Source organism: Leptonotus elevatus, chromosome 18 (assembly GCF_054856555.1).
Source record: "Leptonotus elevatus isolate MCC_2025b chromosome 18, RoL_Lele_1.0, whole genome shotgun sequence".
Lineage (NCBI taxonomy): Eukaryota > Metazoa > Chordata > Actinopteri > Syngnathiformes > Syngnathidae > Leptonotus > Leptonotus elevatus.
The window spans coordinates 17667694-17695669 of record NC_141256.1 but is presented as its reverse complement, the minus strand read 5'-3'; the positions used below and the strand labels follow the sequence as shown (position 1 = coordinate 17695669).

At 48.5% G+C, this 27976-nt stretch overlaps 1 protein-coding gene across 2 annotated transcripts; it reads right to left on the bottom strand.

The window, feature by feature from the left end:
- Positions 1 to 62: 62 nt before the first annotated feature.
- Positions 63 to 27314, bottom strand: LOC147159023 (tyrosine-protein phosphatase non-receptor type 14-like). Of its 2 annotated transcripts, XM_086061445.1 has the most exons (21): positions 26888 to 27314; positions 25544 to 25642; positions 18996 to 19369; positions 17554 to 17729; positions 10577 to 10674; positions 9661 to 9728; positions 9523 to 9593; positions 9280 to 9367; positions 9123 to 9211; positions 8954 to 9041; positions 8619 to 8701; positions 8478 to 8538; positions 7669 to 7747; positions 7109 to 7575; positions 4454 to 5638; positions 3827 to 3967; positions 2941 to 3159; positions 1996 to 2124; positions 1702 to 1936; positions 1458 to 1621; positions 63 to 753 (listed from the first exon to the last, which is right to left on the bottom strand). In XM_086061445.1, exons 3-21 carry the CDS (start codon positions 19167 to 19169, stop codon positions 625 to 627), a joined length of 3744 nt encoding a protein of 1247 aa, XP_085917571.1. In that variant the 5' UTR covers positions 19170 to 19369; positions 25544 to 25642; positions 26888 to 27314; the 3' UTR covers positions 63 to 624. The 2 variants fall into 2 exon arrangements, with proteins under 2 accessions (XP_085917571.1, XP_085917572.1); XM_086061446.1 differs by lacking the exon at positions 25544 to 25642.
- Positions 27315 to 27976: the final 662 nt, after the last annotated feature.

The following is a 27976-nucleotide window of genomic DNA, read 5'->3' as shown; positions in this document are numbered from 1 at the left end:
GTGTTTAGTGGATTATTTGGAGATTAACCCCCCCCCCCCCCCCATTAAAAAAAAAAGGCTGTGATGAGAAAATGTGCAAAAATGAAGTGCTTTAAATATTAGTTCCGTAATGTCGTGGACATAATCAACTGAAATGTTGAGATGGAGAAATAAATATCCAAGGCAAGAGGACAAACTTTTGTTGCAATGTTTATATTGCTGCCGCCTTCAGCCCGCACGTCATCATGTGGGGGTTTTCATTTTTATTTACACAACTGCAGATGGGGGAGGCACTTTTTTGGAGTCACAGGAAACAAGATAACCCGCTTACGTTATCTTTCAAATGATGACATCACTTTTGTGTTGATAAGTGCTGTTGTTTTGGTTAGCAACAGAGTTCAAATGGGCCAGCTGTGCGCCAAAGCACTACTTTTCTGTTACGAGGAGATTTGGTGCGTCGAAAGAAGCTCCTCCACACTTCAGAACGGTCACACAAACGACTCCAGTGACATTCAAAGGCAGTGCTTTGGCGCCATCTTGTGGCTCGTTAATGGGGTCCATTGGAGGGATGACGGCCACCGCGAGAGGAAATGAAACATTTGAGCGGTTTAAAAAAAGAAAGCAAGAGGGTGAGGGCTTGCCAGTTCAGATGAGTCTGGAGTTGTTGAGGAACTGGATGAGGACCCGGTAGACGAACTTGTACTGCGAGATGGTCTGGACCATCAGCATCCTCTGCTGCCTCAAACCCGACAGCATGGTGGGGATCTCCACCGGCTGGAAACACACACGGGAAAACCACAACGAGCCGTCAACTGCCGTCCAAAAATAAAACATCCAAAAGATTCAGTCCCGCCCGGACGCTAAACGTGCATTTGGGGCAATGTTGTACGCGCCCCACGACGGAAAAGGAAGAAGAAGAATGAGGTTTTTCCTTCGACGACCTTCGACATCGGTGCTTGCCGGCTTTCTTTAAGGGTTGGCCACGCGGATGCCAATCGTTAGCATGTTTTCCGTTGCTTGTTAGCATTCAGCTCAACACACTTGATAGCCGAAGTGGAGTTTTTGGGGCCCAAAAAATGCTAACTTTACTTCACATTTGAACGGAACTTTTAGGTTTTTGTTTAAATGATAGATTGGAGAGAGACTGATTATTGGCGGTACACAGCATTTTGGCATTTTATATATAAAAAAATATATATATTTTTTACCCAATAGCCGATAATATTAAATCATCCATTTCTAACTGGGTTCGCACTTTTAGCGTTTAAGTGAAAGTTGAACGTTTGACTTCTGTTGAGATTTTGGAAAACTTGATTTGGTGTGGAAAGGTTTGGTCAGATCTTTTTTTCTGCCGAAACTGAAACTGAACACATCTCGCCGGCAATATTGTCCACAAATGATGAAATATTTCGACTAACTAATAATGGCTCTCATCATGCCAAGCGCGGCTAATGCAACAAAGATGCGCTTATGATGACCTCATTGTGCTCCAGGCAGCTAATCATCAACTCGCTGAGAATGACCACGCCGGTGCGGCCCACGCCGGCGCTGCAGTGCACCACCACGGGCGGGTTGAGGCTCTTGGAGGTGTCCAGCATGGAGTTGGTGTGCCGTCTCACCGACTGGATCTCCTCCAGGTAGGCTGAGGGCCAACAAGAGAAGGACATGAAAAGGGGGCGGTCCCGCTGGGCAAAACGGAAGCCGCCGGGCCGGCTGACGCACAGAGGAAACCCTGAACGTATTCGGGGCAGCCCTGCTCGGGCCAGTCGGTGTACTGCAGGTGCCACACGGTCCTCTCCTGACCCGACAGCAGGTGCTTGACCTTCAGGCCGGTGGTGGCGTAGCAGCCCGAGTCGGTTCGGAACTTGGTGGTCACCTTGAACTTGCCGTGCGTGGCCGAGTTGTGCTTGGAGCCCAACTTGGGCCAGTAGCGGTGACATTTGGACCGCCCGCCCTCCTGCGAAGGCAAAAGGCGCCGTCAGACTCCAAGACACGCTCGCTCGCTCGATGGCTCACCTCTTCGGCCGTAACCATGGCGATGACGTTGACGCCCTGCTCCCACACCATCTGCCAGAAATCGGCGCAGGTGTTGGCCAGCGGGCCCTGCGTGGCGATGTAGTGCCACTCGTCCCCTCGGATGCTCACCTGGCCAACACACGACAAGGCCGACACCGTCAGAACTGCTTCAAAACCCAAAATATGTTTTGTCTCATCGTGACTTGCGTCAGGGCTTCATTTTGGACAAAAGCCGGCAAATACCTGCCGTGGCATTGCAAGAAAAATCTTGTTGTTGTTGCGCCTTCAAAAACATTTTTATGGTAAGCGGGTTAGACGGGCCGGTTACAGGCGGCGATGGCACCAAACGCAAACGCGGGCACGATGTGGCCAGCGAGGTGGGCGGGACACTTAGCGGCTCAACTGGACTTAAGGAGGTTTTAGTATTTGCGAGCGCATTCCTGATGAATTCCTGCGAGCTGAAAAGAGCCGGCGAAGACGTCAAGCGCGACGGTGGAAAAAATTAAACAAGAAACAAACCACTGGAAATATTTGGTCACGATGAGCTTCAGCTCACAAACCCGAGTCAGGATCAGGGACAGCAAAAAAAATAAGCAAAAATGCTTTTTAAATGCATGGATGCAAATATTTTGGACATTTCAATGATTTCTGGTTTTATGACTTTTTGGGGGGGAAAGAAAATGTCAGGAAGGTTTTGCCAGGACCAAGTTGACGATTTTGTGTATTTATTGGACTCATTTGCATATATCATGTTTTAAGAAATGGAATAACAAGAAATGACTTGCAATTTTTCGTATATTATAGATTTATATACAAATCAATTGAGAATAATTTTTGGGATGAAATCAACACAAAATGTCCGTTTTTTTTTTGCTTTTAAAAGATATGGATTTCTTTCCACGCATTGCAAATGCGAACGTGCGCGTGGCGTTGCCGCGTGCCCACCTTGACGTGCGAGGCGTTGACGTAGCCGCTGTTGTTCTCCTTGTTGGGCACCAGCTCCACTCGGTTCTCCTCGTAGGGCAGCACGTCGCGGAAGCGGTTGCGCTCGGCGTTGTCGGCCAGCGTTGCGCTGGTGAGGGCGCCGTCCGCCATCTTCTTGGGCACCTGCTCGTACTCGGTGAAGACGCGTTCCTCCTCCAGCTTCAGCTCCAGCATCTTACACTGCCGGACGGACGGACGCAAAGCGTTACGGGGAGCTTCAAACCAGTTCCTACCGAGCTTCTTTTTTTTCTGCCGCTGTCCACGAGCGAGGCCGGCGGCGCACGTGCTTCACACGGAGACGGGCCGTAAAGCGCCGGCGGGCCCGCTCGGGCCTCATCCTTAATAATGAAACATTTCAACGCGGAGACGCCATCACATCCATTAGAGCTTCACTTTTTCCCCCCAAAATTGAGTAAAAATAAAATGACAATGAAATGACCTGATTTTTAAAAATCATTCTTATTTAAAAAAAAAATTATAAAAAAAGTTTTTACTTGGTATGTATTAAAATAAAGTTTGTTATTTTAGATTCTACTTCTTATTTCAGTTTAAAAACAAACAATGCAAATAAAACGGAGTTACTTCATTTTGAATCTTCAGTGAAATAAGTTGTTTATGTTGGGAATGTTGACTTGTCATATCACACAATAAAAAATATTCTATTTTAAGAAAATGTAATTGAGTAGATTTGGTAGCTAAAAAAAAAACCACATTACAAATATTATGAAAACATTTTTCCCCAAGTCAATTTGCCTTTATGGGAAATTTTTGCTTTTGCTTTTGATTTGCATTGACTGAATCAAACGTCAAGATGAAGCAGTCCAATCGTTAGCCAAGTCGGTCTTACCCGTTCGTCGGTGGCAGCCTTGGCGCCGTCCTGGACCGGGCACTCGGGGACGGGCCCGCGGGCCACGTAGAGGCCGTTGAGGGCGGCCATCATGAGCGGCCGCTTCATGGAGTCCACCGACATCTTCTGCCTCTCCAACGTCTTGAGGAGAGAAGAGAAGCTCGCCGTCATGCTCGCCAAACAGAACATTGACTCACGTGGGCCGGCCGCCTCCCTCCCTCCCTCCATCCCTCCCTCGCCCCCCTCCCTCCTCCTTTCAAATCCGATTAGCTTCCCTAATCTGCCACGCTATTAAAGCTTGCGAGAGGAATCCGTCTTGCCTCCTCTCAACTTCACCACGGTCAAACAATAAGACTCCATTCAAGGCGATGGTCCGCTTTGCTTTTGCTTTGGACTTGGGCGGCACCGCGTCCACATTGAGCGCGAGGCCACCAAGATGAAAAAGGACAGACAACCCCCGCCGAAGTTTCATCGGCGGGATTTAAGGTTTTAGCGGGCCTGGCGGTGGAGTTGCACCTTTTCAGGTGCCGAACGGCGGATTAGCGATCATCGGCATGTGGCTAACAAACGACATTTTTGTACGCTGTGCACTTATTTGCCGCATTTGCCGGCGGCGGCGTTGCTCACCCTCTGCGCGATCTCCCTCTCCACGATGCTGTCCTCCAAGGAGAACATCTCCGACACGGGCCTCTCCTTGAGCGGCTCCTTCCTCAGCCTCTCCTTGACGCTGGTCAGGTCGGGTTCGGAAATGGAGGGCCCCAAGACGCTGCCGTTGACGGCGGCCTGGTCCCCTCGCGTCAGGGTCCCGCCACCCTCGGCGCTATCCTCGCCCCGGGACGGGCCCGGGTCCGTCGGCGGCTGGCTGGCGTGCGGCGGCGGCGGCGGCGAATTGCGGTTGTGGTGGTGCGTGAGGTTGTGAATGGAAACGTTGCCGGGGGCCCTGGGGGGCCCCGGGTACTCGGGAGGGGGCTTGTTGGGCAGTTTGGCCAGCGCGGCCTGCAGCTGCGCGCTGATGCTGATGTCCTCGTTGAGACCCGGGATTTGGACATCCAGCTCGGGCCTCTCGTCTTCCTCCTCGTCCTCGTCTTCCTCGCTCTCGCTGCTGTGGATCAGCATGGTGGCGTTGGAGAGAGTCTTTTGGTGCTGGTAGGGTTCCGTCTGCGGGGGCGCGGCCACCGGCAAGTCTTTGGTTTGCGAGGGAGGAGGCGGCGGGTGAGGCTGGGGGGGCACCACGTGATCCCGGAGCGTATTCCTTCGATGAAGAGGAGCGTTGATGGCCTTGATGGCGGCGGCCTCCATGCCGGCGCCTCTCATGCTGCTGATCACCTCCATGCTGTGCCTCTTGGCCAGGGCGCCGCGCTGCTTGGCGGCGGCGGTGAGCGGCTCGCTGACCTCCTGCAGGGACTGGCGCACCACCGCCGAGCTGTCGGGCTGGAAGGTCTTGACGGACAGCTGCACCATGCGGGTCACCAGCTCGGGGCTGCTGCCGCCGATGCAGCGCAGGCGGTGGCTGGCCAGGTCCGGCGTGCTGGTGGCGGGTCGGAAGGCCGTGGAGGGATACGGCGGCGGGGGGCGCGAGATGTGGTTCCTGGTCACGTGAGCGCCGGCCGCGTAGCCGCCGCCGCCGCCGGCGTTGTTGCTCCCTTGCTGTTTGCTATTGGCGAGCTCGGGCGTGCTGACCGTATGAGAGATTGAGCTCCCCACGCTGCCGCCGCCGCCGCCGCCGCCGCCGTTGATGCAAGGTGAATGACAAGGAGCGCTGGCCGGTCCTCCCTGATGAAGGCCGTGAGACACTGGCGTGCTGTAGCTGACCTACAAAGCAGAAGACGTCACATGTTGTCAGGACAGGAGCGGGGGGTCAAGCAAACCTGCACGCCACAAGATGGCAGCAAGCACTACTTGTGTCCAAATCAAACAACTTGACTGACTTCAACATTTGCATACAAAAACAACTCCACTTTATTTAAACAGCACTTTCACAACAAGAGGGAAAAATCCACAATTAAGCAAATTTACTGCGAAAGCAATAATCTTTTCGAAAAAGAGCTTACCAGTAATGGGACATCGTGATTTCCTAAGAATGTTGTAGAAGTGATCGGTTGAAAAGGTTTATACAAATTAAGTGTGGCACGATGATTGTTTCCTTGGCATTGTGAGAAATCATCAGAATGATCAATACGGTCACATAAATGAAGGTTCATTATTCGTATGTTCAATGTTTTCTCTCCAGAAATGTGAACAGCAGGTCTTACCCACTTTTTTGGAAGTGAAAACTACTTTTTGGGTACCCATTAATGCAAAGGGCGACCAGCTTGATACACACTTCTGAAATATGAAACATTTTTGCTGAAATGACTCATTGACTTTCACTGAAGCAATCTCCTTCACTCTCGGCTGTTTGACTGGATTTGGACTGATTTTGCAAGTCCCACAGAATATTGTGTTCTATTGCTAAAAAAAAACATGGAACCTACCAAAACAAAGATTCTCTTCTTTCATCAGGAAAAAAAGTATATTTCTATCTGTTTCTGTTTTGCAGCAATTAGCATGAGAATATAGCTAAGTTTCATCATTATTCACAAAAATGGCCCTGGTTGATCTCTTATACTCTGCTGCCACCTGCTGGCCGTTTTTTGTAATAACTGTTATTGCTTCAAGTCACCTCTTCAGGTCAGAGGCCGCATCAAAGCCTTCTGTATGCTCTAGCATTAAAAAAAACATGTAACACAAACGTATAAATACGTTTTTGGGACCATGGCAATATTTAAAATAGAACGCTTTTATGCGTTTTGGGGAGCAAATGAGTTCATAATATCGTGTTTATTGACTGTGTAAAGACACCAATTATGGTGATGATTTCTCACAATAATGAGCAAATATGCCAACACTTCATGTGTAAATCTTTGCCAGCGTTTAAAAAGAAAAAGAAAAAGAAAAAGAAAAAGCACAAGGTCCCATCAGGTTGGCGAGCTACGCCTGCGCTTACTGGGGGCCAACGTGGTAAGCGTCAAGTATCAAAGCGGATGCCCTTGGCATTAAGCGGGATAAAGCTGTCAATTGGAAGAGGTTTCAAGCCGAGCGGAACGCCATTTAGCCGCAGGTTTGCGTGCACATCCAAACACACGTGATTTCAATTTGGAAGCAAACCTGAGACGCGAATGTCCATCTTGAATGAGCTCCTTCATCAAAGTGCGAGCTCGGCTATCATTTGACCCGGAGTGACCTTTGTCCACTTGCCGGCCGGATATCGCAAAGGAACGCATAGGCCGGCGTCTCGCTCACCTGCGCGTAGGGCCCGTGTCCGGGCCCCAGGCCGTGATAGGGTCCCCGCTCCCGCATTTCGGGCTGGCTGTAGACCAGCGCCTCGGGCTGGCGATAGGCGCAGGCGTTGCTGATGTTGAGGCTGCGCAGCGATTGGCTGTGGAGGTCGTGCTGAGCGTGCAGCAGGCGGCGCTTCTGCCGCATGACGGCGTCGTACTCGGGCGTGGGCCGGTAGGACGGCGCGATGATGGCGCTGTGCCGGTGGCTGGGGATGTAGTCGGGCCGCATCAGCTCGCTGCCCGGGATGCTGAGGTTGGACGACATCGGCGAGGGCGGCACGAAGGTCTGCGAGTGGTTGAGCGAGCTCAGGCTGGGGCTGCTGTACACGCTGCCGTTGGGCAGCGTGCCGTTGCGGAAGGGGAAGTCCGCCTGGCAGCGGTCCAGGCTGCTCTCCGACTTGTAGTACGGGTCGTCGTGGAAGATGCTGTCTGCGAGGCGCAAAAGCAACATTGGGCAACATTGGGCAACATCCGGCAACATTGGGCAACATTGGGCAACATCCGGCTGCGCGGATATCCTACCTTGCGAGCTCTTTGTGTCTTGATAATGTTCTCCGTACTGGGAATGCATCGTCTGGAAGTTACACGACTGCGGGCGAGGCTAAAACAAAAGCGCATGCAAGATTTGGGGGATTTGCGCAGATACGAGCCAACAGTAGCATCAAAAATTGTTATCTTCACAAGACCACAGAATTCAAATATCATATTTGATATTTCATTCCATCTCATGAACTTGTTTCTGTTCATCTGTTTGGAATCCAAACATTTACGACCGCTGATGTTTTCAATGTCTTCGGACGGTCTCGCTCTGCTTGCACTGCAGTGTCGGGCTGGCTTTTAAAAAAATCACACTATTTCCTTTTCAAGCCTGATATCGATTCTTAAAACCATGAATCAATCACGTCCAAAAAGAAACGCGCGGTCAGCGTTACTCACGGCAGACGTTATGTTGACATCTCTCGGTCTACTTTTGGTTGTTTTGTAGTTTGAAGCGTCACAAAAGAAAAGATAAGCGTCAAAGTCATTCTTGTGTTTGTTTCTCTTCATTCCAAATTTCCATTTTGACATTGGATGGATTTTCGATCCATGTCGGAACTGGGTCAGTGCGACATATTTGTGGCCAGCATGCTCGTAAACAAGCAGCCAGCGCCTGCGGTGGCACGCGCACACGCGCATTGTGCCGCATTTAGCCGCTCCATTGTCTGAAACCGGCGGCAAAGGAGACGCGCAAATCACCGGCTTCTTTGTCAGACCGGAAATCACGCCGAGCCGCGGCCAGGCAACAAGAAAGAAAAAAGAAAACAGATTTGGGCTGTTGACTTGCGAGGTACCAGAGAAAGGCGATGCGTCCAGGTGGGCCGCCTCCTGATGGGCGCCGGCGAACGGGTGGGCCTAAAGAAAAGGAGGCAGACGTGACGTTACGCCTATTTTTCTTTTCCGGCGGCCTTCAGACGTCCTTCCCACTCACTCACTCTGCGCAAATCTTGTTCTGTTTGTAGAACTTGTGTCTGGCCGTGAAGAGGCGAGCGATGTACTTGGCCATTTCCATATCCTCCTGCGCTCACAAAGACAAAACACGCACACCAACGTTGTCCTTGTGCAACGTTCGCTACACAACGCCAGCCAAAAGTACTTTTGATTTGATTAAGGCAGACTTCAGTTTGAACTTTGCAACGTTTGAGCTGATTTGAGAGCGCTGCCGTCATCTGCGGACGACAAGACGCTACTTCCTTTCACCCGCCTTGTCGAGAACGTACGCACGTTGGCGTGCGGCCCCTCGCGAAGCGTCCCGGCAGGCAAGACTCACCATGTGGAAGCTGATGGTGTCGTCGCGGCTGGTGATCTCCACCGTGATGGCCGACTTGTTGTGCGCGATGGTGCCGATGTCCTTCCACCTGGTGCGCAAAGCACACAAGATTGTTCCCGCGCCGGACGGCAGGCGACGGGATGGGGTGAGGTCAAAGGTGAAAACAAACCTGTGGAGCATGATGGATCGGCCGTTTCGGTGTTTGACAAACACGCCGATGAAAGACATGCCGATGAAAATGTCGTTGGTGTAGTTGTCCTGCGGGGAAACGCAATGGCTCAGAAGAGAACGGTCGCCGGCAAATGTTGGGCGGTCCGACCACACACCTTGGCGGCGAAACTCTCCTGGCCGAAGCCGTCCAGTTTCTCGATCTCTTTGATGTACAGCAGCTCCGCTTCGGCCGCCTGCATTCGACTGCAAACCGCATCGCCAATCAATCAATCAATCAATCAATCAATCAATCAGCGGAAGGCTTCATAGACGCGCTGAAGGTGTTTGTCGCTCTTTTCTGCAATTATTTACGAGTTTGCTTGGATTCCTTTTGTAATCATTGAAAAGCAATTTGGTACCAGTGGCTCTTGTGCTCTTCTGCCACCTTCTGAGTCCACTCCTCCAGAACCTCGTCGCCATTGGGCCAGTTCTGAACAAACGTGCAAAATCAGGACGGAAAAGTCTGAAGGTGTGAAGGTCCGAAAGCTTGGACTCACCACCGGGAAGAGCACGTACTCCCTGAGGAAGTCCTGAGACATGAAGTGCGTGAAGTCGCCAAAGTCGGCTGCAAACACAACAAAGCGCCACGCGTCGCTTCAAACTCAAAGCAAAGGATTTCCATTGGATCAACACAAAAAAAGTTTCAAGCAAAATAAGCATTTGGAAAACAATTGCACTCGAGGGTTACATTACAAGGAAACATTTTGTCAAACTTGAAAGCAAGACAAATAATAAAAAGCTTTTGTGACCTCTAAGTTGAAAAAATCGCATTTGAATTCTTCTCGTTAAATGGAAGTCAGCAGCGTGAAAACCCGCTGTTATTTCAAATGTTCTAGTAGGCTTTCTTGACTTGAAAGTGGCGAGAGTTCAACAAAGCTCCATCTTGAAGAGCCCAAAGGATGATGATGATGATGATGATGATGATGATGATGATGATGATAATGTCACCAGCACGATTGACTGCGCTTTTTGTTTTTTGTTGCTGGGTTGTGCTTTCCTTTCATCAGAACGTAACACCTTTTCATTTTTATGCCCCCCCGCTACTTTTTGTTTGATGTGACAAGACAGCATTGCGTACTTCCATGCACTCGCTGGAGTGTCAGCTGAAAATCGTGTTTGTAGCAAGTGGATCGTCGCCTCGCCGCCGCCGCCGGCCAAGACGAACCTTGGAGACGCCGATAAGCAAACTGGCTGTTTACATTCCCAACGGAGATTTAGATATCAACCAGGAGTGTGTGCGTGTGTGCGTGTGTGCGTGTGTGCGTGTAGCATAGGAAGTCAAGTGGACTGGTCTCTCCCGCGGTATGCAGCCATATTAGGTAGCGGAGTCAAGATGACCCGAGCACGTGCGCGAGCTTGCGCTGCGGTCGCCGCCAGTGAAATTCTTGGCACGAGTGTGTTGTCGTGTCTTACCTTGCACCGCCAGGCCAGCCAATCGGATGCCCGCCTCCACCGCGCAGTGGAGGCGTCCGTCCAACAGTTCCTTCTTCACCTGCAGGTAATACTGATACCTGCAAAACACAAAACAAAAAACATCCCTTTGGGTTCATGTTTAGAGTTCGAGGAGACGCATAGTGTCGCTTGATTTGATATTTTCCCACTAATCCTTACTATCGCTCTGTCCCTGTTATGTTTTGCATTCTTGAATGAAAAACTGGGCTCGGAGTTTAGGTGTCAATTGCTATAGCAGAATGCTAACATCAGATTAGCACACGTCGATGGATACGGAAACAAGGATTGGCGACTGTCATTTCCATCCAACGGTCCACTTCAGCCGCTTTCCGACACTTTGCTTGTTGTGTAGCAGAATTCAGGCTTCTTAATTCTACTTATCCACGGAGAGGATAAATACGGTAGCAAACGCTAATTGCAGTTGGAAAGGCAAACCTTTTGAAATGTTGTCAATAAGGTGCAAAAAGTGTTTCATCTTGAGCCACGACTTCTTTTGTTGACTTAAGTCAGCCGAGCAAATAAAGCGTCCTACAAAAACTTGACTTGAAAGCACTTCTTGAAGCTTTCAACGTTCTGCTCATTTCCAAAACCGCTTCTGTAAAAACAGTGGCAAAGAAGAAAGTAACGTGATGATAGATGAAAAAAATGCTGCAACGCAGAAACGTGGGCAAGATCACAGAAGCCTTTTGGTGAATTTGAGCGAGGAATGAGTGAATCATCCAAGTGACTCATTCTGGACGGCAGATTTATGACAACCCGAATTCTGCTTGGTTAAGATGGCCGAATGCGAGCGAGCGTAAAACGCAAGCCCGCCCGCCCGCCTGAAAAAGCCGCAGGATGCCTCGCGGTTCCGGGCCGTGGCGGTCTGGCCTGCCGGCAGGCTGCCAGAACATGACGCTGCGAAGAGCACAAAAACGTTCTCAGTTGCTTCCCGGCCACTTTGAGCCCGGCTGGCGTTCGTCATTTGAACGAAGGCAAGTCGAGCCGTTGGAGCTCCGCCACATTGCGACACTCGCACGCCGTTTCCTGTTTGTTTGTCGCCATGGCGACCGCAGGCCGAGACTTTCCAGTGTGAGGTGGAAGGCAAACGTTCCCGACAGCGGAGAACGCCGCAAGACATCACCGAGCAACATTCGACATTGTGGCAAATTGCGTTCCTGCAAGGTTCATTTTCAAGGCCGACACGCTTCCGCGCCTTCGCGTTCAACCTTCCGGACATTTTTTTTCATTTTCGTCTCCTTTTTTTAGCTCCTCTCAGCGCATCGTGGCGGCTCTATAATCGGACCTCGCACTCCTCCTCCCTCACTCTGTCATTACACCCGCTGGCCAGGATGCCATTCCGTTCCCGTGGCAACCCTCTAATTAGCCAGGCCGCACCGCCGCCGCTGCAGTGAGAAGAGTGGGGGTGGGCGGGGCTTGATGGGGCCAAGAGAGGTGGAGCAGGGCGGGGCCAAAAGTGGACCTTGTTGATATGAAGCTTTCGTGTTTTGGGGTCTGCGGAGCGCTCGGCGCGACGATTTCATGACGCGCAACGGCGAGCGGCGATGGCGGACAGGAAGCTCTAAAGCGTTCCCGGGTTTGTCCGGAGCACAAAAACATCTCCTCTTATCGCCACACTGAAACCAAAGCAGGCATGTTGACTTTTGCACTCGTATGGCGGAATGTCGTGAAAACAAGAAGCACAATTCGCTCTCACTTTTTGTGGATTTCAATATTTGAAGAGGCAAAACAATATCTTACATTTACAACGTTTTGTTACTCCTTCTCAACTTATTTTTTTTTGGGGGGGGGGGGGCAGCAAAACGGGCATCTTCACGCCTCGATTACGTACAAGAACCGTTTTTTTTAGTCAGTAATTTGATAACCGACTAATTGGCCAAGTAATAAACGAAAATACATTATGGGTACAATAACTTCTTTTTTAGTCCCTTAAAACTTATAACATGAATGATATGAATTAAAGGCAGAACATTTGTACAATACTTTGTCCTTTAGTATTTGAAAGAAAACGATGAAATGATTTGATTGTGTGTGTGTGTGGGGATGTCAATGTGTTTTTTAAAAAAAAAACATTAAAACGGCCGCTTTTTGTCCATTTTCAAAGAGCTCAGCCGGTGTGGCCCTAAATGATTGCAAATGAATCGTAGTTCCTCATTGCAGGATTCAGTCCTCGACCCCCCACTGGCATCTCAAGGGCCCGCTGTAAAAAGAAAACCAGTGTTTTGCTGGAAAAATGTGAGAAGAAGATGGCGGGCTCACTTTTGGGACACCTGACGTCACCAGCGGGTTCGAAAAGGGAGGCCAACTTCCGCCTGCATGCGATTGCCGCTTGTGACTTGCAGCGGGGCCGACTTTGCTCTTTTGGCTCTCACCGGTTGACAAAGAGCCTTTCTAACGGTCAGGAACGTTGAAACCCGCCACCAGATGTCCAAGTGGACCTTTTGTGAGACCAGCCTGCAAACATATGCGCCAACTAAGCCTTGCAGTTTGACCCCCGAGGACCCCCCAAAAAAACCTCAGCCATGACAGCAGACGTGTGGGAGGGCTCGAGGATCTGCATTTGTACAGCTGTGCGTGCGTGCGTGCGTGCGTGCGTGCGTGCGTGCGTGTTGGATTGAAGGGTGTTGTTAGCCTGGAGGTCTGTTGAGGCCAGACGGTCAAGTTGGGTCAACAAAGCGCAGCGTTTTGTCCCCGTGGTCCTCTTGAGACACATTTTGTGAACAGGGCCCCCACAAAAGTGTGTTGCATGCAGCGTACATGCCAGTCGGTACGAGGGCGTCTTCTGCTGTTTTTTCCAATGCCGCTGGCGTGTGTGCCGAAGAGACCGAGACCACGCCCCTTTCTACTGTCAATTAAATCCTGGACTAACTTTGTCAAGCATCTTTCTTTCTCCATGTTTCAACCACACACTTGAGATGTGAAAATAAATATGCAAAGCCTTTGATGGTGTGATTATATCCCACTATTGTGCACCGCAACCACGAGGCACTCTAAAGCAGAAAGACCCGCACAAAGCCCTTGTCCACATGCTGCCTGTGTTGGTTGCTATTTAAAAAAAAAAAAAAGACCTTACTTTTCTGCCGCCCCCCTATGACATGCACACATTGAAAGCCAACAACGAGGCACTCTAAAACAGCCACACCAGCCTATCGCCCACATGTTGGCTGTCGCAGACTTTTATCCAAAAATAAATAATTGACTTCACTATTCCGCCTTTCTTCTGCAATATGTATCATTGTTTTGTTCATATTATTGAATTGTTGTCCTGATTAGCTACAAATGGGATTATCCCGAGTACTCCTTGCGGCGACGGCAAAAGGAGCCAGTGGGAGGTTTTCACATCTGCACAGGCGAGGAGGAGACACAAGGCGGCCGAACGGCCGGACGCTAGCAAGCGAGGGAAGAACGGGCGTCGGGTTCCACCTCAGCCTGCGCTTGATTCAACACAGATCACCCGAGCTCGCCGCATGCGGACATCAAACACGGGTCACATCACGTGAGAACTCGTTTACAACCTGCAGTGGGATTTGAGAAAATCATTATAGTTGACAGCTCTAGGGGGAGCTATAGAGCAAAAACAATAACAACTGGGTTTTGCCAGCGGCCAGTCAAGAAAACAATATAGCCAAAAGCCGAGTTACTCACTCTTTAAAAAAAAAAGCATAAACATAGTTTTGTGTGTGGTGAGCCCGGACGTAATTATGCTTGAATTCAAGTCCCCCAAAAAATAAAAAATAAACAAAATGGGGAAGGCGGTGAGTTATAACCACATAAATAACGCGGTATAAACCAAAAGACAAGTCTGGCTGCAAAACATTGAAATTGGTCTGCCCGCCCGCCCACCGCTCGTCTTCTGCTCCTCCTTTGAGAGGCGGAGACAAATTCACCTTAGAACGCCACTTGAAGAGAAGTCTCGACAGCATTTGGACACGAGAGACGCGCAGACGTCAGCGTTTCACCAAAAACGTTCGTTACTAAACAAAAAGCTGAGAAAAGCGACATTTTTTGTCAAGCAGAACGGTGACTGACTGAGCAAATACGTTTGACCTTTGTGACCCCTCAAACGAGGAAACAACACAAATAAGAGCTTCTGAGAATTGATTTATGAAACATGCCGCGAGTGACGTGGCTCGACTTTTTTTGTTATGCTGTTCGTCATTCACGCCATGAAATGCATCATTTCTCACGATCGTGTTTATAACGTACGAACGTGTCCCGTGTTCGACTGTCGGCCGCCTGCACGTTTCTTTGCCGCGCTGAAACCCAAAACAATGCAACGGCGCCATCGGCGGGGATCTTCTCGTCATTACAGTGATGGACAGAAGAATGGACCAGAATCATTCATCCATTCATTTTCAGAAGCCTTTTCTCTACTTGATTGAACTCTGCAGGTAACCAAAGAATTCGGTTTTTGTAAAAAGAGGAGATTTTGATCTTGTTCAAGGAATAAGATGACTTTCTGATGCCTCTGATACGACACAGAAAGGTGAAAATTCACAGAGGTCATCGCTAGCGACCTTACACTCGGTGCGGAAAACCTCAGATTAGCAGAGACATTTGACAAGGTGGATTCTAATACAGGACAGGAATTTGGTGTACATTTATAGTCACAGTGTTTCCTAACAAATGGAACATCGCCAACTAGTGGCCTGGCATGCATATTACAAGCTTGTCCTGGCAGGTTTGAAAGCAAGTTGTCCCATTTTTGCGAGCTTGTTGGCAAGTAAACGTACACGCCATGCCTCGGCCTAAGTGTGGCGCCCAAACCTTGCGACTGTGAGGATTGTTTACAAGCTTGAAGCGAGTGGGGGACTTGGGGGGCGCTTTCCCAAAGCCCGGGGCGGCACGTAGGGGCCCACAATGCGGCGCTTTGTGACTAAGTGGTCTGACAGCGCTTGCGCAGCTGGCTTCTCCCAAGATTCTTGCGAGGTGTGTGAGCTGAAGCCAGCGTGTGCGCGTACGCATGTGTGTGTGCGTGCGTGTGTTGTGTAAAGCAGACATCGGCCCCCTTGGCCAGGCTCCCCCCACTGCACTTCTGCTTGGAGGAATGTGCGGTCCGCCTCCTACGCTGGACGGCTGTGCCAACATTCCTGACTCACACAAGGAGAAAAAGGAGGCAAGCAAGCGATGAAAGGGAGCGAAAGACGGGCCTGGAATGAAAATGAGCTGGCGACGCCACTAAAAGTAAGAAGAAGGGACTAAAGAGGAGACGATTGTTGCCGAAATTTCACGCGCATAACCCCCCATAGACACGCACGCGCACGTGCACGTGCACGCGCACGCGGCCTTTTATGCCGCGGGGGATTCCTGGAATACCAAACCTTTAACAGAGCAGATCCCGGCAGCTGCACAACAAACCTGCGATTTGGGAGTTTTGTGTTTTTAAAACAAGCACCAGGCTTTGGGGAAAGTCCCCTTAGCCTAATGCTAACAAAGGCTGCAAAATGTCATGGATGAGCTAACATATAGTGGGCACATAGAACACAAAGAGTGGAGCAACGCATGTAGACAGGTACTTCAACAAATCTCACCAGCATATTTTCTTGATCATCTGCAAAGAACGACCATTTTTACTGTCGCACTGAAGATATGAGACCATGTCCACACACACCAGAAGGAGCAACATAATGTCCAATGAACTGAAGCAGAAACCGTTTCACTATTTTCCTACTGTTTCATTACGTCATGACTGGAAACACAACCCTAGTGTGTGCAGTCTGCTCATGGTTTTATTTCTTGCATCACCCACGACTCGAAGACTGAACACGATTTGTTGTGCTGTTGATTTTGGTTGGTTCGTAATCTCAATATTAGATATAATACCGACTTGAACGATGTTTGGTAACTCATGCATGATGGTGGGTTTTTTTTTTCTTTCCTAAAAAGTAGCAAATCATTTTGGAGATGCGATGATTGGTCACTCCTCTTGCCCGCCATTTGGGATAAATAACATCTTGTACAAGCAAAATAAACACAAGTACGCGGTCAAAAAAAGGTCAGCGGCAAGCGCAGTCGCACATATAATTATTATGATGGCTCCTCTCTTATGGAATCGTAATAAGCATAAACAAAAAAGTAGTCCCGCACGGCTTCACTTCAAGCGTCGTGACCCGCCGTCGACCTTTTTGCGCTGGCAGCCGGACAGAAGCCACAAATTCAGCAGCCGGGTGTTAGCGCCGCCTGCGCGCGTACACGCCACCCGCATAGCGCGCTGACCCCCGCACCGCCCCTCACATCTGCTCGACCAAACAAGCACGCTGCGCGGGAAGAAGACCGTCGCTGACGTTCATCGGGCCGCGTTATGGCGCGTACGAGCGGATTCAACACGCGGGTGTAATATTCTTGGACGAGCGGCAAGACCGGTCCCGGCGCTTTGGACTTTTGGAAACGCAATCCTGTGGAAAAAGTTGTTGAATGAGAAATGACAACAAACAACAGCAACTTTACCCAAGCCGAGACTGAGGGCTGCCTTGGAGCCAATCACAAGAAGGAGTCATGCCATAGCAGCGGCGACAAAACTCTTTGTCTTTGTTAGTTTGAGTAATCCGTTATCAAAATATTTTTCAGGTCAATATTGGAATTGCATCAGCCTCCAAAAATCCGTATCGGTAAGACCCCGCACATCCAATTGTCACAAGCTCGGGCAATTAAAGTGAGGCTTTTATGCGGTTGCTGCCTCAAACTTGCAATGGCCTCTCAAATGTTCCATAACGACCAAAAGGCTCTTTTAAATTGGGGATACGAGCTGTCGGGATGTTTCAATCCTTATCTACTAACCAAGTGGCCTTCTGATGCAAACAACTCGCCACAGGTCTGAGCCACTCAAGTCCATAACACACTCGACCAAACGTCGTATCATCAAAAAGATTTCTCCGCTCGCCCGCTATTTGCGAAACGCAACTCATAGAAATGGCAAAAATCCGGCGGCGTTCTTTTACCTGGTGGCTTCCTGCTCCAAGCGGGACACGCTGGGGACGTAGAACATGACCCCGAAGAAGAGCAGCGGCTCGTTGCCGAACTTGTCCAGCTGCTTCTTGAGGGGCTTCTCCAGCTCCACCCAACGCTGTGCCGGGGCCTGAGTCTTCCCTTGGAACCACAGGCCGAAGTAGGGAGTCTAAAGTCCGGCGGCGGGGACACAGCAAGATGGATGTCACGAGACGTATTCAAATGCATGGCAAACATCCGATTTGAATCAAAGTAGAGAAAAGAAAATTGAAGGACGGATCGCTCGATCGAGGTCAGCCAAAACATTGAAACTTTTCTACGCTCTCCATATGTTGTCTTACAAGATACACTATTTGTCCATAGGTAAAAAAATAAAATTAAAAAAAGTGAATGCTACGTCACATATCTTTCAAATTGATTTACGTTGACACTCAGTTACAAGATATTACACACAATTTGCTTTTAAATAAAAATTAGTTTAAAAAACATTGTTCGGCTCCTCTCGTTCTTTAAAAACCAAAAAAATTCAAGTTTATTTGGTCACAAATATCACACGATTACAAAGTTATTTGACTTTAGTATTGTGATAACAATATTTAAAGTGGCACTAAGGAACTTTTCCACCTTCATCAAATATTTTCATAACGAGTTAAATGGTACATTTGCCATGGCCTGAGGGGGTTTGCATCATTTTGACGAGCACGACGCAACTTTGAGGAGGATGGTAGGAACACTTCTACACAAAAAACGACAAATGTACTGACTGCTTGATGGCATACGTCAAAAGCTACCCGGATGAAAGGTCAGTCAAGGGTCAACATTGGCCCGGATTTTACTCGCTGGAGTGAGCTTTAAAAAACAACGACAATGCGCTTGTCCTCATAGGAAATGTGGCTTGTGCGAGATCGTAAAATCTCGCAACGTGACTTCAACGTTCTTCTGACGTGAACAAGCATGCAAGAGCAACATTCATTGGGGGGGGGGGGGGCATGTGTGTTTTTGCATACACTGCAGTGTGTCCTACACTCGTAAAATATTAACAAGAAGCTGCCACAGCTGCGAGGATGCACGTCCTCAGCAAAAAACAAATAAACAAAAAATCTCCTTCCCATGCAAGCGCGCCAGAGCCTGGCCGGCGTGAAGAAAGAAAAATGGAAGGAACGAGGCCAAGGCGTCGCGGCATCAAGACTTGTATGGTGTTGGACACCTGACCAATAGTCCAACACTTGACGCGAGTGCAGATTTTGTGCTGACCAATCGTTATATGACGCCGATTTCCTTTTCTCCACTTCTCGTCTGTGAGGTCAGCATATCATTTCCTGCCTTATCGTGTGCGGCGTCCATTTCAAGTTTCAACGAGTGTTACTTTCCTTGCCCAAACAAATGAGATGGCAGCCATGTTGCGCTAGTGAGCTTTTTTGTTTGGATAGCTCACCTCACGTAGTTCCAGTCGCTGCGCCACGGCTTCCAGGCATTCCTGCCCCGTGCTCTCCACCGACAGAGTGCATTCGATCACGTTGTTGTCCAGCAGCCGAATGCGCGTCACAAAGTAGTTCTTGCTCAAGACGTTGTAGCGCCGCGTGCGCCGCAGCTTCAGCCGGAAGGGCATGGCAAGTTCAAAAGTGAAGAGAGAGGACCAGCGAGAGAGCGAGACAGCGAGAGAGCGAGAGGAAGAGGGGGCAGGGTTAGGCCGCCTTTAGGAGCTGGCCGTGGCCCCCCTCAACTCTCGGGCGACGCCAGCCGCACCGCCGCGTGGAGAGATGCTCATTGGCCAGATGCTGGCCCATTCCCGGCCGATGACGACGCGTGCTGGAAGACAGAAGGAGAAGCAAATGTCAACAAACAAGCATTACGTAGTCATCATCACTTCATAGGTCTGAAGCCCCGTCCCACTCCGTGTCCAAATGACTTTTCTATTAAATCAGAGGACATTGCGACTCTTAATTTGCTAGCGACGGTGTGGGAAATAACGACAGCCATCGACAACATGCAGAGTAATAAAGCGCCAGGACCGGACGGATTGAAGATAAAGTTCTTGCTACGTGTACAAATGAAATTCTATTATTGGCTCCATGAAACATTGATTGCTTGTAGTTCAATCGGATTTCAGCCCGTGTGTGGTGCCATGTCAACGTAATCTGCCCAGGGCCCTCAGAATCAGATGTGCTGGCCCATCTAACTTCAAGCAACGGGACAACTTCCACTTCCAAATACAATCTGCACCCTTTGTAGGGTTATTCCACTCAAAACGACCCAAAGTGTATCTGAAGTCAGCAACAATAGTCAGCCATAAATCTATATTAAAAACAACAACAACTATACTATATCTGTCTCCGTCAATAAAAAGGACTCTTCAACACACAAACCGCAGCAGCAGGAATAAACAGCAATGCCGTAAGAGACGCGATTAATGGTTCAATCCGTGGCACAGTTCGATCCGAATGACACTTGAGGCCGAGCGTCAGGCAACATTTGGGAAACGAGTAGGCAAGATGGCCGCCAGTCAACATCAAACGGCCGAGCGGCGGCAGCTAAAAGAGCTTCACCATCTCCTTCCTCCTTTTTCTGTCTGAGAATGTAAACAACTGTCAGCTCCAGTAATATCACACACACACACACACACACACACGTTTTGTTGTTAGCTCATGCTAAAAAAAAAAAAGCATCTTTTTCGTCGTTCCTAACGTTTATGCTGATGTCTGCTAACAGGTCAGTATTGCCAATGAGAATCGGTTTTCAATTGCCGTACCTGGAAAAGTTCCGTTTAAATGAAACAAAAAAAAAATGCATATGGTTTCACTAATGGTGGACACGTCATTGACAATAATAAACAATACACAAATGATTGATAAATGAATCCACAATAAATAACAATAAATAAATCAAATGAGCCAAATGTAGTCTAAAACTGACGACACGCAATAAAAATTCCACAATTTTGTGACATTTGTGGTCGGCCAGATTAAAGAACAGATGATTTGTCCAACCCTGGACTAAATCCTGTCAAATGGAGTTGACGCTTATCTTAGCAAGCGGAAAAGGAATGATGGAAAGTGGACAAGCGGGCGTAAGAAGAATGCTTGGCTGAGCAGAGGGGAGGCGCAGAACAAATGTGGATGTGTTGTTTCTTGTCCCGGGATCTGGCAACCCACGTACTGATGAGAGTCAGCTTGGACGCCGGCCCAGATTCCTCCGACTCGGAAAACAGGGCACACCTGACCCAAGTGTGGCGCTCACGCAATAAGAGCAGGAGGCAGCCTCTTCAAAACAATGTTTGTTTGGTGAATGCCCCGCCCCCAAAAAAATTCATGACAAAAAAGAAAAGCCATCCCAGGCGTGACGTCACATTCTTGAGTCATCAATCAGTCAGCGTGCCGTGAAGACGTTTCACAATTTGTTTTGTAATTGGCAAAATCCAAACGAGGCATGAATAACAAGCGGCAGTTTACTATCCTTGAAAGACAGAAGTGACCTGCCGCCATTGACGCTAACAAAGCGCCGCGGTGCCAGCAATTGCGTGGCATACGTGTAGCAAACAAACACGGGCATGCGCTAACAAGGACGCGGCGCAGAAACACACGCTCGGGATCAACAACACACCCGCCGTGAGGTTAGCCAAGGGACCAGACGGCAATTTAGCGCAGCTCCGAAGCTAGCAATCAGTGTCACGCCGCGGAGAATGCGGCGGCGTCGGGCCAGGCACACACACAGAAAGACAATTGGTTAGTTTGCATTTTTTTAAGTCACGCTCCGCTGTTTATTTTAAGGCGCGAACCTTTAAGAATTTGCACGCTGTAATTTTGCGGCGTGAAGAGCAGCGGTTTTGCTTTTCCGCCGCAAAAACTTTGGGCTAAATTTACGAGAAAACATTCCTTGCTAGTGTTGTTGATTTTTTCTTTTTTTTGTGACTGCTGTAACTAAAACACCGTCTTTCTGGAATTGACACTTGAATAAAGGAAATTTAACTTATTTAAATGATTGAAATTCTCAAACTTTTTCCACTTCTTACTTCTTTGGACCCGATTGGTGAGGACGTAGCATGCCAGAAAAAAAGTAAAGTCATCATGCTAGCTTGGGGTTATTTAACCTGACTTGCAGTCACTTGGGAACTAATTTGGACAACAAAAACATCAAAAATGCTTTTTTTTTTTAAGTGTTTCCTTTTTCCAAACAGCGCTCCAGTAAAGTAGCTAACTACAAAATGTAACTAGTTAAGTAACTCAAAGTATCGCTAGCATTCTAGAGAGTTAGCTTGGTACTTAAAGGGTAACTTAACACTAAATCACATTTTTTGCTGATAAACTGCATAAACTGGTGTCTACAAATGCTGTCTTTGTGTCCTGGTCATCATTTGGACATTTGAGTGCAAGTTTGTTGAAAGCTAAGTGTCAAAAAGCGAGTGTTTGGGTGCCATCTTGAGGCCAAACACAATTTGGCCGTTTGTCCTCTCATTACACGAGAAGTCACAGACGATAGCGGGTTTTCCAGCCACCCGTTTTTATTCGAAATTTCAAGAAATGTGAACAAGGGCCCAAAATTCGCAACAAACGTTTTTACGCTTGGGGGGGGGGGGGTGAATTTGAAGCGTATCGAAAAAAGGAAAATGCGAATGTTGCCGATGATTTTGCGAATAACCGCTGGCGAGACCGGATACACGTGGCCCGTTTTGACCGGATATGACGTCACGCGTGCGTTTGCAATGTCGGACGATAAAGCGAGTTATGTTTGGGGGGGCGACAAAACAGAAATCGGTTTGAAATGAATGAAAGAAGCGAATACTCGTGCAATTTTAGATGGAAAACAGCAAAGTAACGCTTCGGTTGATCAAGAATTACAAAAGCAAACTCTTCTTCTTCTTTGAAATGAATGGCGGATCTCATCTCGATGGTGTATAGCGCCACCTACAGTGGTAGATCCCCTCTTTCAATATTCGCAAAAGAACAACAGATGGAAAAAGTGAGTACATTTGCTTTCAAACTTCCAACCAAGAGGATGGAAACCTGACTTGTGGCGCATGACGTCGTCGGCCCCGCCCCTCACCGGCTCCTTCTCGTACACGCCTCCTCGAAGGCCTTGTTCGCAAGTTGCAGCTGTCAATCACAGACAGACGCGCCCAACTTTCTTCCCATTCGCAACCCAGCGGTCCGTTAGGCCACACCCCCTTTCAGCGCCCTCATTTGAAATCATATTGAGGGCCGCAGCAAGAGTCTGACTTCCTGTCGAATGACTCGTCAACTTGACACTCAGTCACTTTTGAATTGATTTGGACTGAAAAGCGCAAGGACGAGACTTTTTGAATTGGATTTTCAAGCGAAAAGAGCCGACGTGAAAAGGAGGAGGCGGCTTTCGGCAACAACGCATGCGTGCCTTAAAGGAAGCGAGAACAGAAAAGTCGGAGAATCGCGTGTTTGCCAGCCATGTTCTGCTACGTGTGAACAACAGCCGGCAAAAAATGAGCCTGAAAAGAGTTTTGAAGTTCGGCTCGCAACCGTCGAGCATCGGCGCCGTCGGGCGGCATCTGAAAAGGACGCGGACAATACGCCGGCAAAATATGGCTGCTCGATAATGGTAAGGATTGCAAATAGTATGCGTACGCGGACGTGTCTGCGCATGATGGGACACAAAGTTGTCCCGCTCGCTTTCGGCCCCCCATTGGCGTCCACACAAAAGGCGGCAAGAACAACAAAAGAACACTTTGTTGCCCACCGCTGAGACGTTAGCGGAGGACGCAAGTGGAGCGCGTGTAACTCAATCAATGCGATCTGTGTGGCTGGTCGCGGGCTCGAATAGCACAGATGACCCAACACACACACGTGAACAAATGGGTTAAGCGCTTTGCCGCCTGACTCCTCCCCCTCGCACCCGCTGGCTGCTTACAAGTCGACGCCAGTCCGTTCTGATTTCAGTCAACGTTTGACTTTCTGCTTCAAAGCGACCCCGACGAGGCTCAAAACTGGATGGATGAATATTGAAACAGAAAAATGTTCAAGCAAGCCAAATGTTAACAAACGTCTGCTCGCTTTTTGCCGCCAGATCACGCGCAACACCGGAGACCACTTTGCGGAAATTAACTCATTTGCTGCCAAAAACGCTCGATTCTAAATATTGCCATGGTCCCGAAAATGTTAAATGCATTTTGGGACCTTTTTTCTATGTTATGCAAGAGCATACAGAAGGCTTTGGTGCAGCCAATGGTCGTCAAATACAAATACAGCCAGCAGGTGGCAGCAGAGTATAAGAGATCAACCAGGGCCATGTTGCAAAAAAGCCATTTTTCCCGCTGTTTCCAAGAGGTTTGTGAAGAAGGAGGAAAGTTAGCTATTTTCTAATGCTAATTGCTGCAAAACAGAAACAGATACAAAACTTTCTTTTGGTAGGCGTCCATGTTTTTGTAGCAATAAAACACATTCTTTTGTGGGCCTTGCAAAATCAGTCCAAATCCAGTAAAACAGCTGGGAGCGAAGGGGGTTGCTTCAGTGAAAATGGCTGCCAGTCAATGAGCTAATGACCACAATTATTGGAGCAGCAAGAGAATACAACATTTTAAACACCAAAACGTTTAAACTTGTCAACAAGCATGAGCAAAATTGCTCGGCAGAATCCTAATCGACACCCAAATTGACACCGGCGTCTACCGCGCACCGCTAGAGGGCCACTTTGTTGTTCAATTGGGAACGTTTGGGTCACAGGTGATGTGAAACCCGCATAGCGACAAGAACGCGCGCCAACATTTGATTGGACGGCGAAGGAAAAAGAGAGCTACTGGATTCTGTTGTTGCCTGTTTAGTCAAATACAATTGCAGGACAACCGACAGAGAGCGATTGGTCATTTGACCAGAATGCAGCGTGCGCGCGCACACACAAACACACACAAGCAGCTGCAGAGACGCAGCTGAGTTGCCAGACGTTTCTTGAAAGCGCATCTGTTCACTTTTCAGCGCCCGTTTTTTCCTCCATCCTTGATCCATATCATAAAAAGAAAGAACGCGGTCATAACAACGCAATAATTCTTTTCTTGCCAGATGCTAACGCCTTAGCATTAGCTCAAGACGCTTTAGAATGAAACAGCACAGTAGGAATAAAAGCCTTTTCCAAAGTGGCCCGTTTGATTATTTATTTATTGAATTTTCACTTGCACATCTTTGATGAATTCTTCTTCACGTTTTTATAGTTACATTTACATACATTGCTGTTTTTTCCACTATTTTTATATTTCTATTCTAATTGATCTCTTATCTATTTTTTTGTTATTTTCTAATATGTTAGTATTCAGTTGTTTTGCATTTTTGCTGTAACATGTTTGTCCATTTTTTTCGAATATGTTTTTGGTGGTATTTTCATTTAGTTTTGTTTTAGTTGTCAAAATTGTGTACCCTTTTGAGCCTTGTTTGGATTTGTGCCACCGGCCCTCACGCCGCACTTTGTACAACCTTGCTAACATTTGCTAACGGATCATTTTGTTGACTCAGATTGTGAAATGAAACTTTTTGAGCGCCACAATTTTGGACCGTCAAATGGGTTAACAATTGACACGTTCACACATTAGCAGGGAAAAAACATGCAAATTGCAAGTGAAATAAGCACCGAGATGACAGGGAGTGGGCGGGGCCACAGTAACTTTTGGTGGGAAAGGGAGGAGGTTCGACGTCTCTTATCATGTTGTTGCAGCTGTTCCGAAGAACGGAAAGGAGGAAAAAAATCAACAGCGAGGAACACGCACGCCGTCATGGCGCCGTTCACTTTTCCCGTGACGTTCCCACCAAGCGCGAGCGGTGCTCTCCCACCGAGCGAGCGCATCACACTCACAAGCAAAATGGCCGACCCATTAGCATTCAACCAACGCGCGCGCCTTCTGTTTTTGGCCTCCATTGAAGCTTGTTTGCAAGCCACAAGCTTTTTTTTTGCTGCATTGTGAAGAAACGTTCTCCGTGATTTCTTCTTCTTGTTTGGATTTTCACAAGTCTTGCGACTTACTGGACTCACCTGAGACGTCGGCTGTCAAATGACGTGATTGGCGTGTCGCACTTTTCGCACCTAAGAAGGGCGCAGGTCGTAACAGGCTTTCTGTCGTAGCTCGCTGGGCTGCCAGAACACAAGCAGGTAATGTATTGTTAACGGGTGGCGTTTTTTTATGTATTTATAGAAATCGCGTTTCCTCTGCTTCAAAGCACGCAGAAGGTCAACGCACGGGCCCGTTCCGCAACCCCTCGTCTTGTCCCCGCGCTAAATTGGTGCTGGCGAGACGTGGAATTTTTCAGACCTTTCAAATTCTCCAGCAAACTGATCCATATTCCTCAAAAACCACCGGCCCGGCGACCGTGTCATTTACACAGCGTGCTTTTGGACCCAACATGCGGCCAGATGTGCATGCGTGCGCGTGCGTGCGTGTGCGTAAGGCCCACACCTCCTGCAGCTGTATTTGCCTTCTGTTAATTGCACGTGCATGTTTTTTTCTTTTTTAAAGATTATTGGGGCATGTCCAAACACATGCATACACATATAAACATGTACGAGTTATGCAACACAAATATGCATCATGCGCTAATTAGCAGCGTGTATAAGATGCACTTTGGGCTAATGATGGACGCCACAGGTGAGTGTTGTGATGCATTCCAAAAGAAAAACAACTAAGAGAATGTTGCGCTATTTTGGAACGGTTTGATGGTAAAAGATCCAGGTGATAGACTGCTCCCTTGACTTGACCCTTTAACGGTGCCATCTTTGACTGCTTTTTTTTTGGGTTGGGGGGGGGGGGGTGGGGTGGGGGTGGGGGGTCTTGGCTCCCAGCTTGGCTGTCGTTTTTGACTGATGTAGCCAATGTAAGTCCAGGTAATACGCCGCGCCTTCATTTTTGACCACTTTCATGGTGAAGCTCCAGGTTCGAGACAATGAGATTCTGGACTGACTTTGGGCCGTGAGTTGGAACCTGCCACTCCACCGCAGGTGATAGATACGCTTCTCCGTTGTCTGATTGGATGCCGTCCTGTGCACATTTGAGGCCTCCTTCAAACGCAGCCCGAATCTTCCACCTCGAGTGTCTTTTTGAATTGAAGCATGTCGATCTTGTCGGCAGACTGTTGCTTCGTCTCCAAGCAATTCCTGACTTTCCGAAGCCATCACAGTCGCGTCCTTTAGGCCGAGCTGTGAATCTTTGGTCACCTCACGAACGTGTTTTGGAAGTGGGTGGGGTGCGAGGCGTGCCAATGTTTGGGATGCCCCCGTCTCGCTTCCTGACGTGGCTCGGCCATTTGGCCTGTTTTCCATTGACAAACTTTTCTTTTCTTTTCTAAGTAGCACAAACGGACATTTTGAAAGGGTCAAACTCACCTCGCTACATGCCGATGTGGCCCGAGGAGACTTTTCTCCGTCTCCTTCTTTCCCTCACGACAAAAATGTAATCCCCATCCAGTTTGGATTAGGTTTCCACGTGAAAGGCAGAATTTGGCGACGGACTCTCGGAGGTGGGTAAATCTCAGACGCGGTTGTTCAAAAAAATAGAAGAAGAAAAAAAAGAAGAAGAAGAAGAAACGGGGGGAAAAACGACAAAGTTTTCCGCGCGCCTAATTCAGAGTTGAATGTCAACAAACGCACGAGTGGGCCAACTTGGCCGCGGAGGGCAGTCGAGAAGCGACGTGAGGTTCTCGCCTTTGCTAGGCTAAGCGAGCCGAGCCGAACCGAACCGAACCGGACGAGGAAGAGGACGAAGAGCCCCTGCTAGCCCCACGAGGGCGTTCTGGACACGAGGGGGCGGGGGTGAGCCGGCGGCGGAGTGCGTTCACAAACGCCACATAATGTCGGAAAACAGGCAATTCTTACAAAGTGGACACTTTGCACAGAGCTGAGCAGACACAACTTTTCTCTTAGAAACACGCGTACACAACTTGCAACTTATTTTAACATACCATAACAAATTCTCAGAAATAAACAACTTTTTCACAAAATATATATTTTTAAAAAATAATCAATTCTCAATACAAAACTTCTTCATAATGGAAAATGGGAAACGTTTTTCTCTAAAACATACACCATTTATTTTCTTTAAAAAAAACATAACTTCGTTTTTTAAATCAAGATCAAGATCGCTTTATTAGGCAAATTCGGAAATTGTTGCGACATTGCAATACAATATGGAGCCCAATCCGCCACCAAGCCCACAAAGACAAAAGCACACCTTTTTCTAGTGAGTATATTGGCACGAGGATGCGGAGTTTCCAAATGGCAGGCAGGAGGTCGCGAGGAAGACCAAAGACGAGGTTTATGCATGAAGTTAAAGAGGACATGAAGGCAGCAGAGGATGCAGAGGATGCAGAGGACAGGGTTCGATGGAGACAACTGATAAACTGTGGCGACCCCTGAAGGGAAAAGAAGACACATTTTTCCAGTAACTTTTTTTCTAAAGAACACCCCAAAAAAAAA

Bases quoted from the DNA above. Each gene is read 5' to 3' on its own strand.
- LOC147159023 (XM_086061445.1), bottom strand. From the start codon at position 19,169: ATGCCCTTCCGGCTGAAGCTGCGGCGCACGCGGCGCTACAACGTCTTG. The intron at 9,368-9,522 runs GTACCAAATTGC...TGCGGTTTGCAG, and splicing joins GAAGAGCACAAGAGCCACTG to TCGAATGCAGGCGGCCGAAG. The intron at 1,622-1,701 runs GTGCGTCAGCCG...GTTGGCCCTCAG, and splicing joins ATACGTTCAGGGTTTCCTCT to CCTACCTGGAGGAGATCCAG.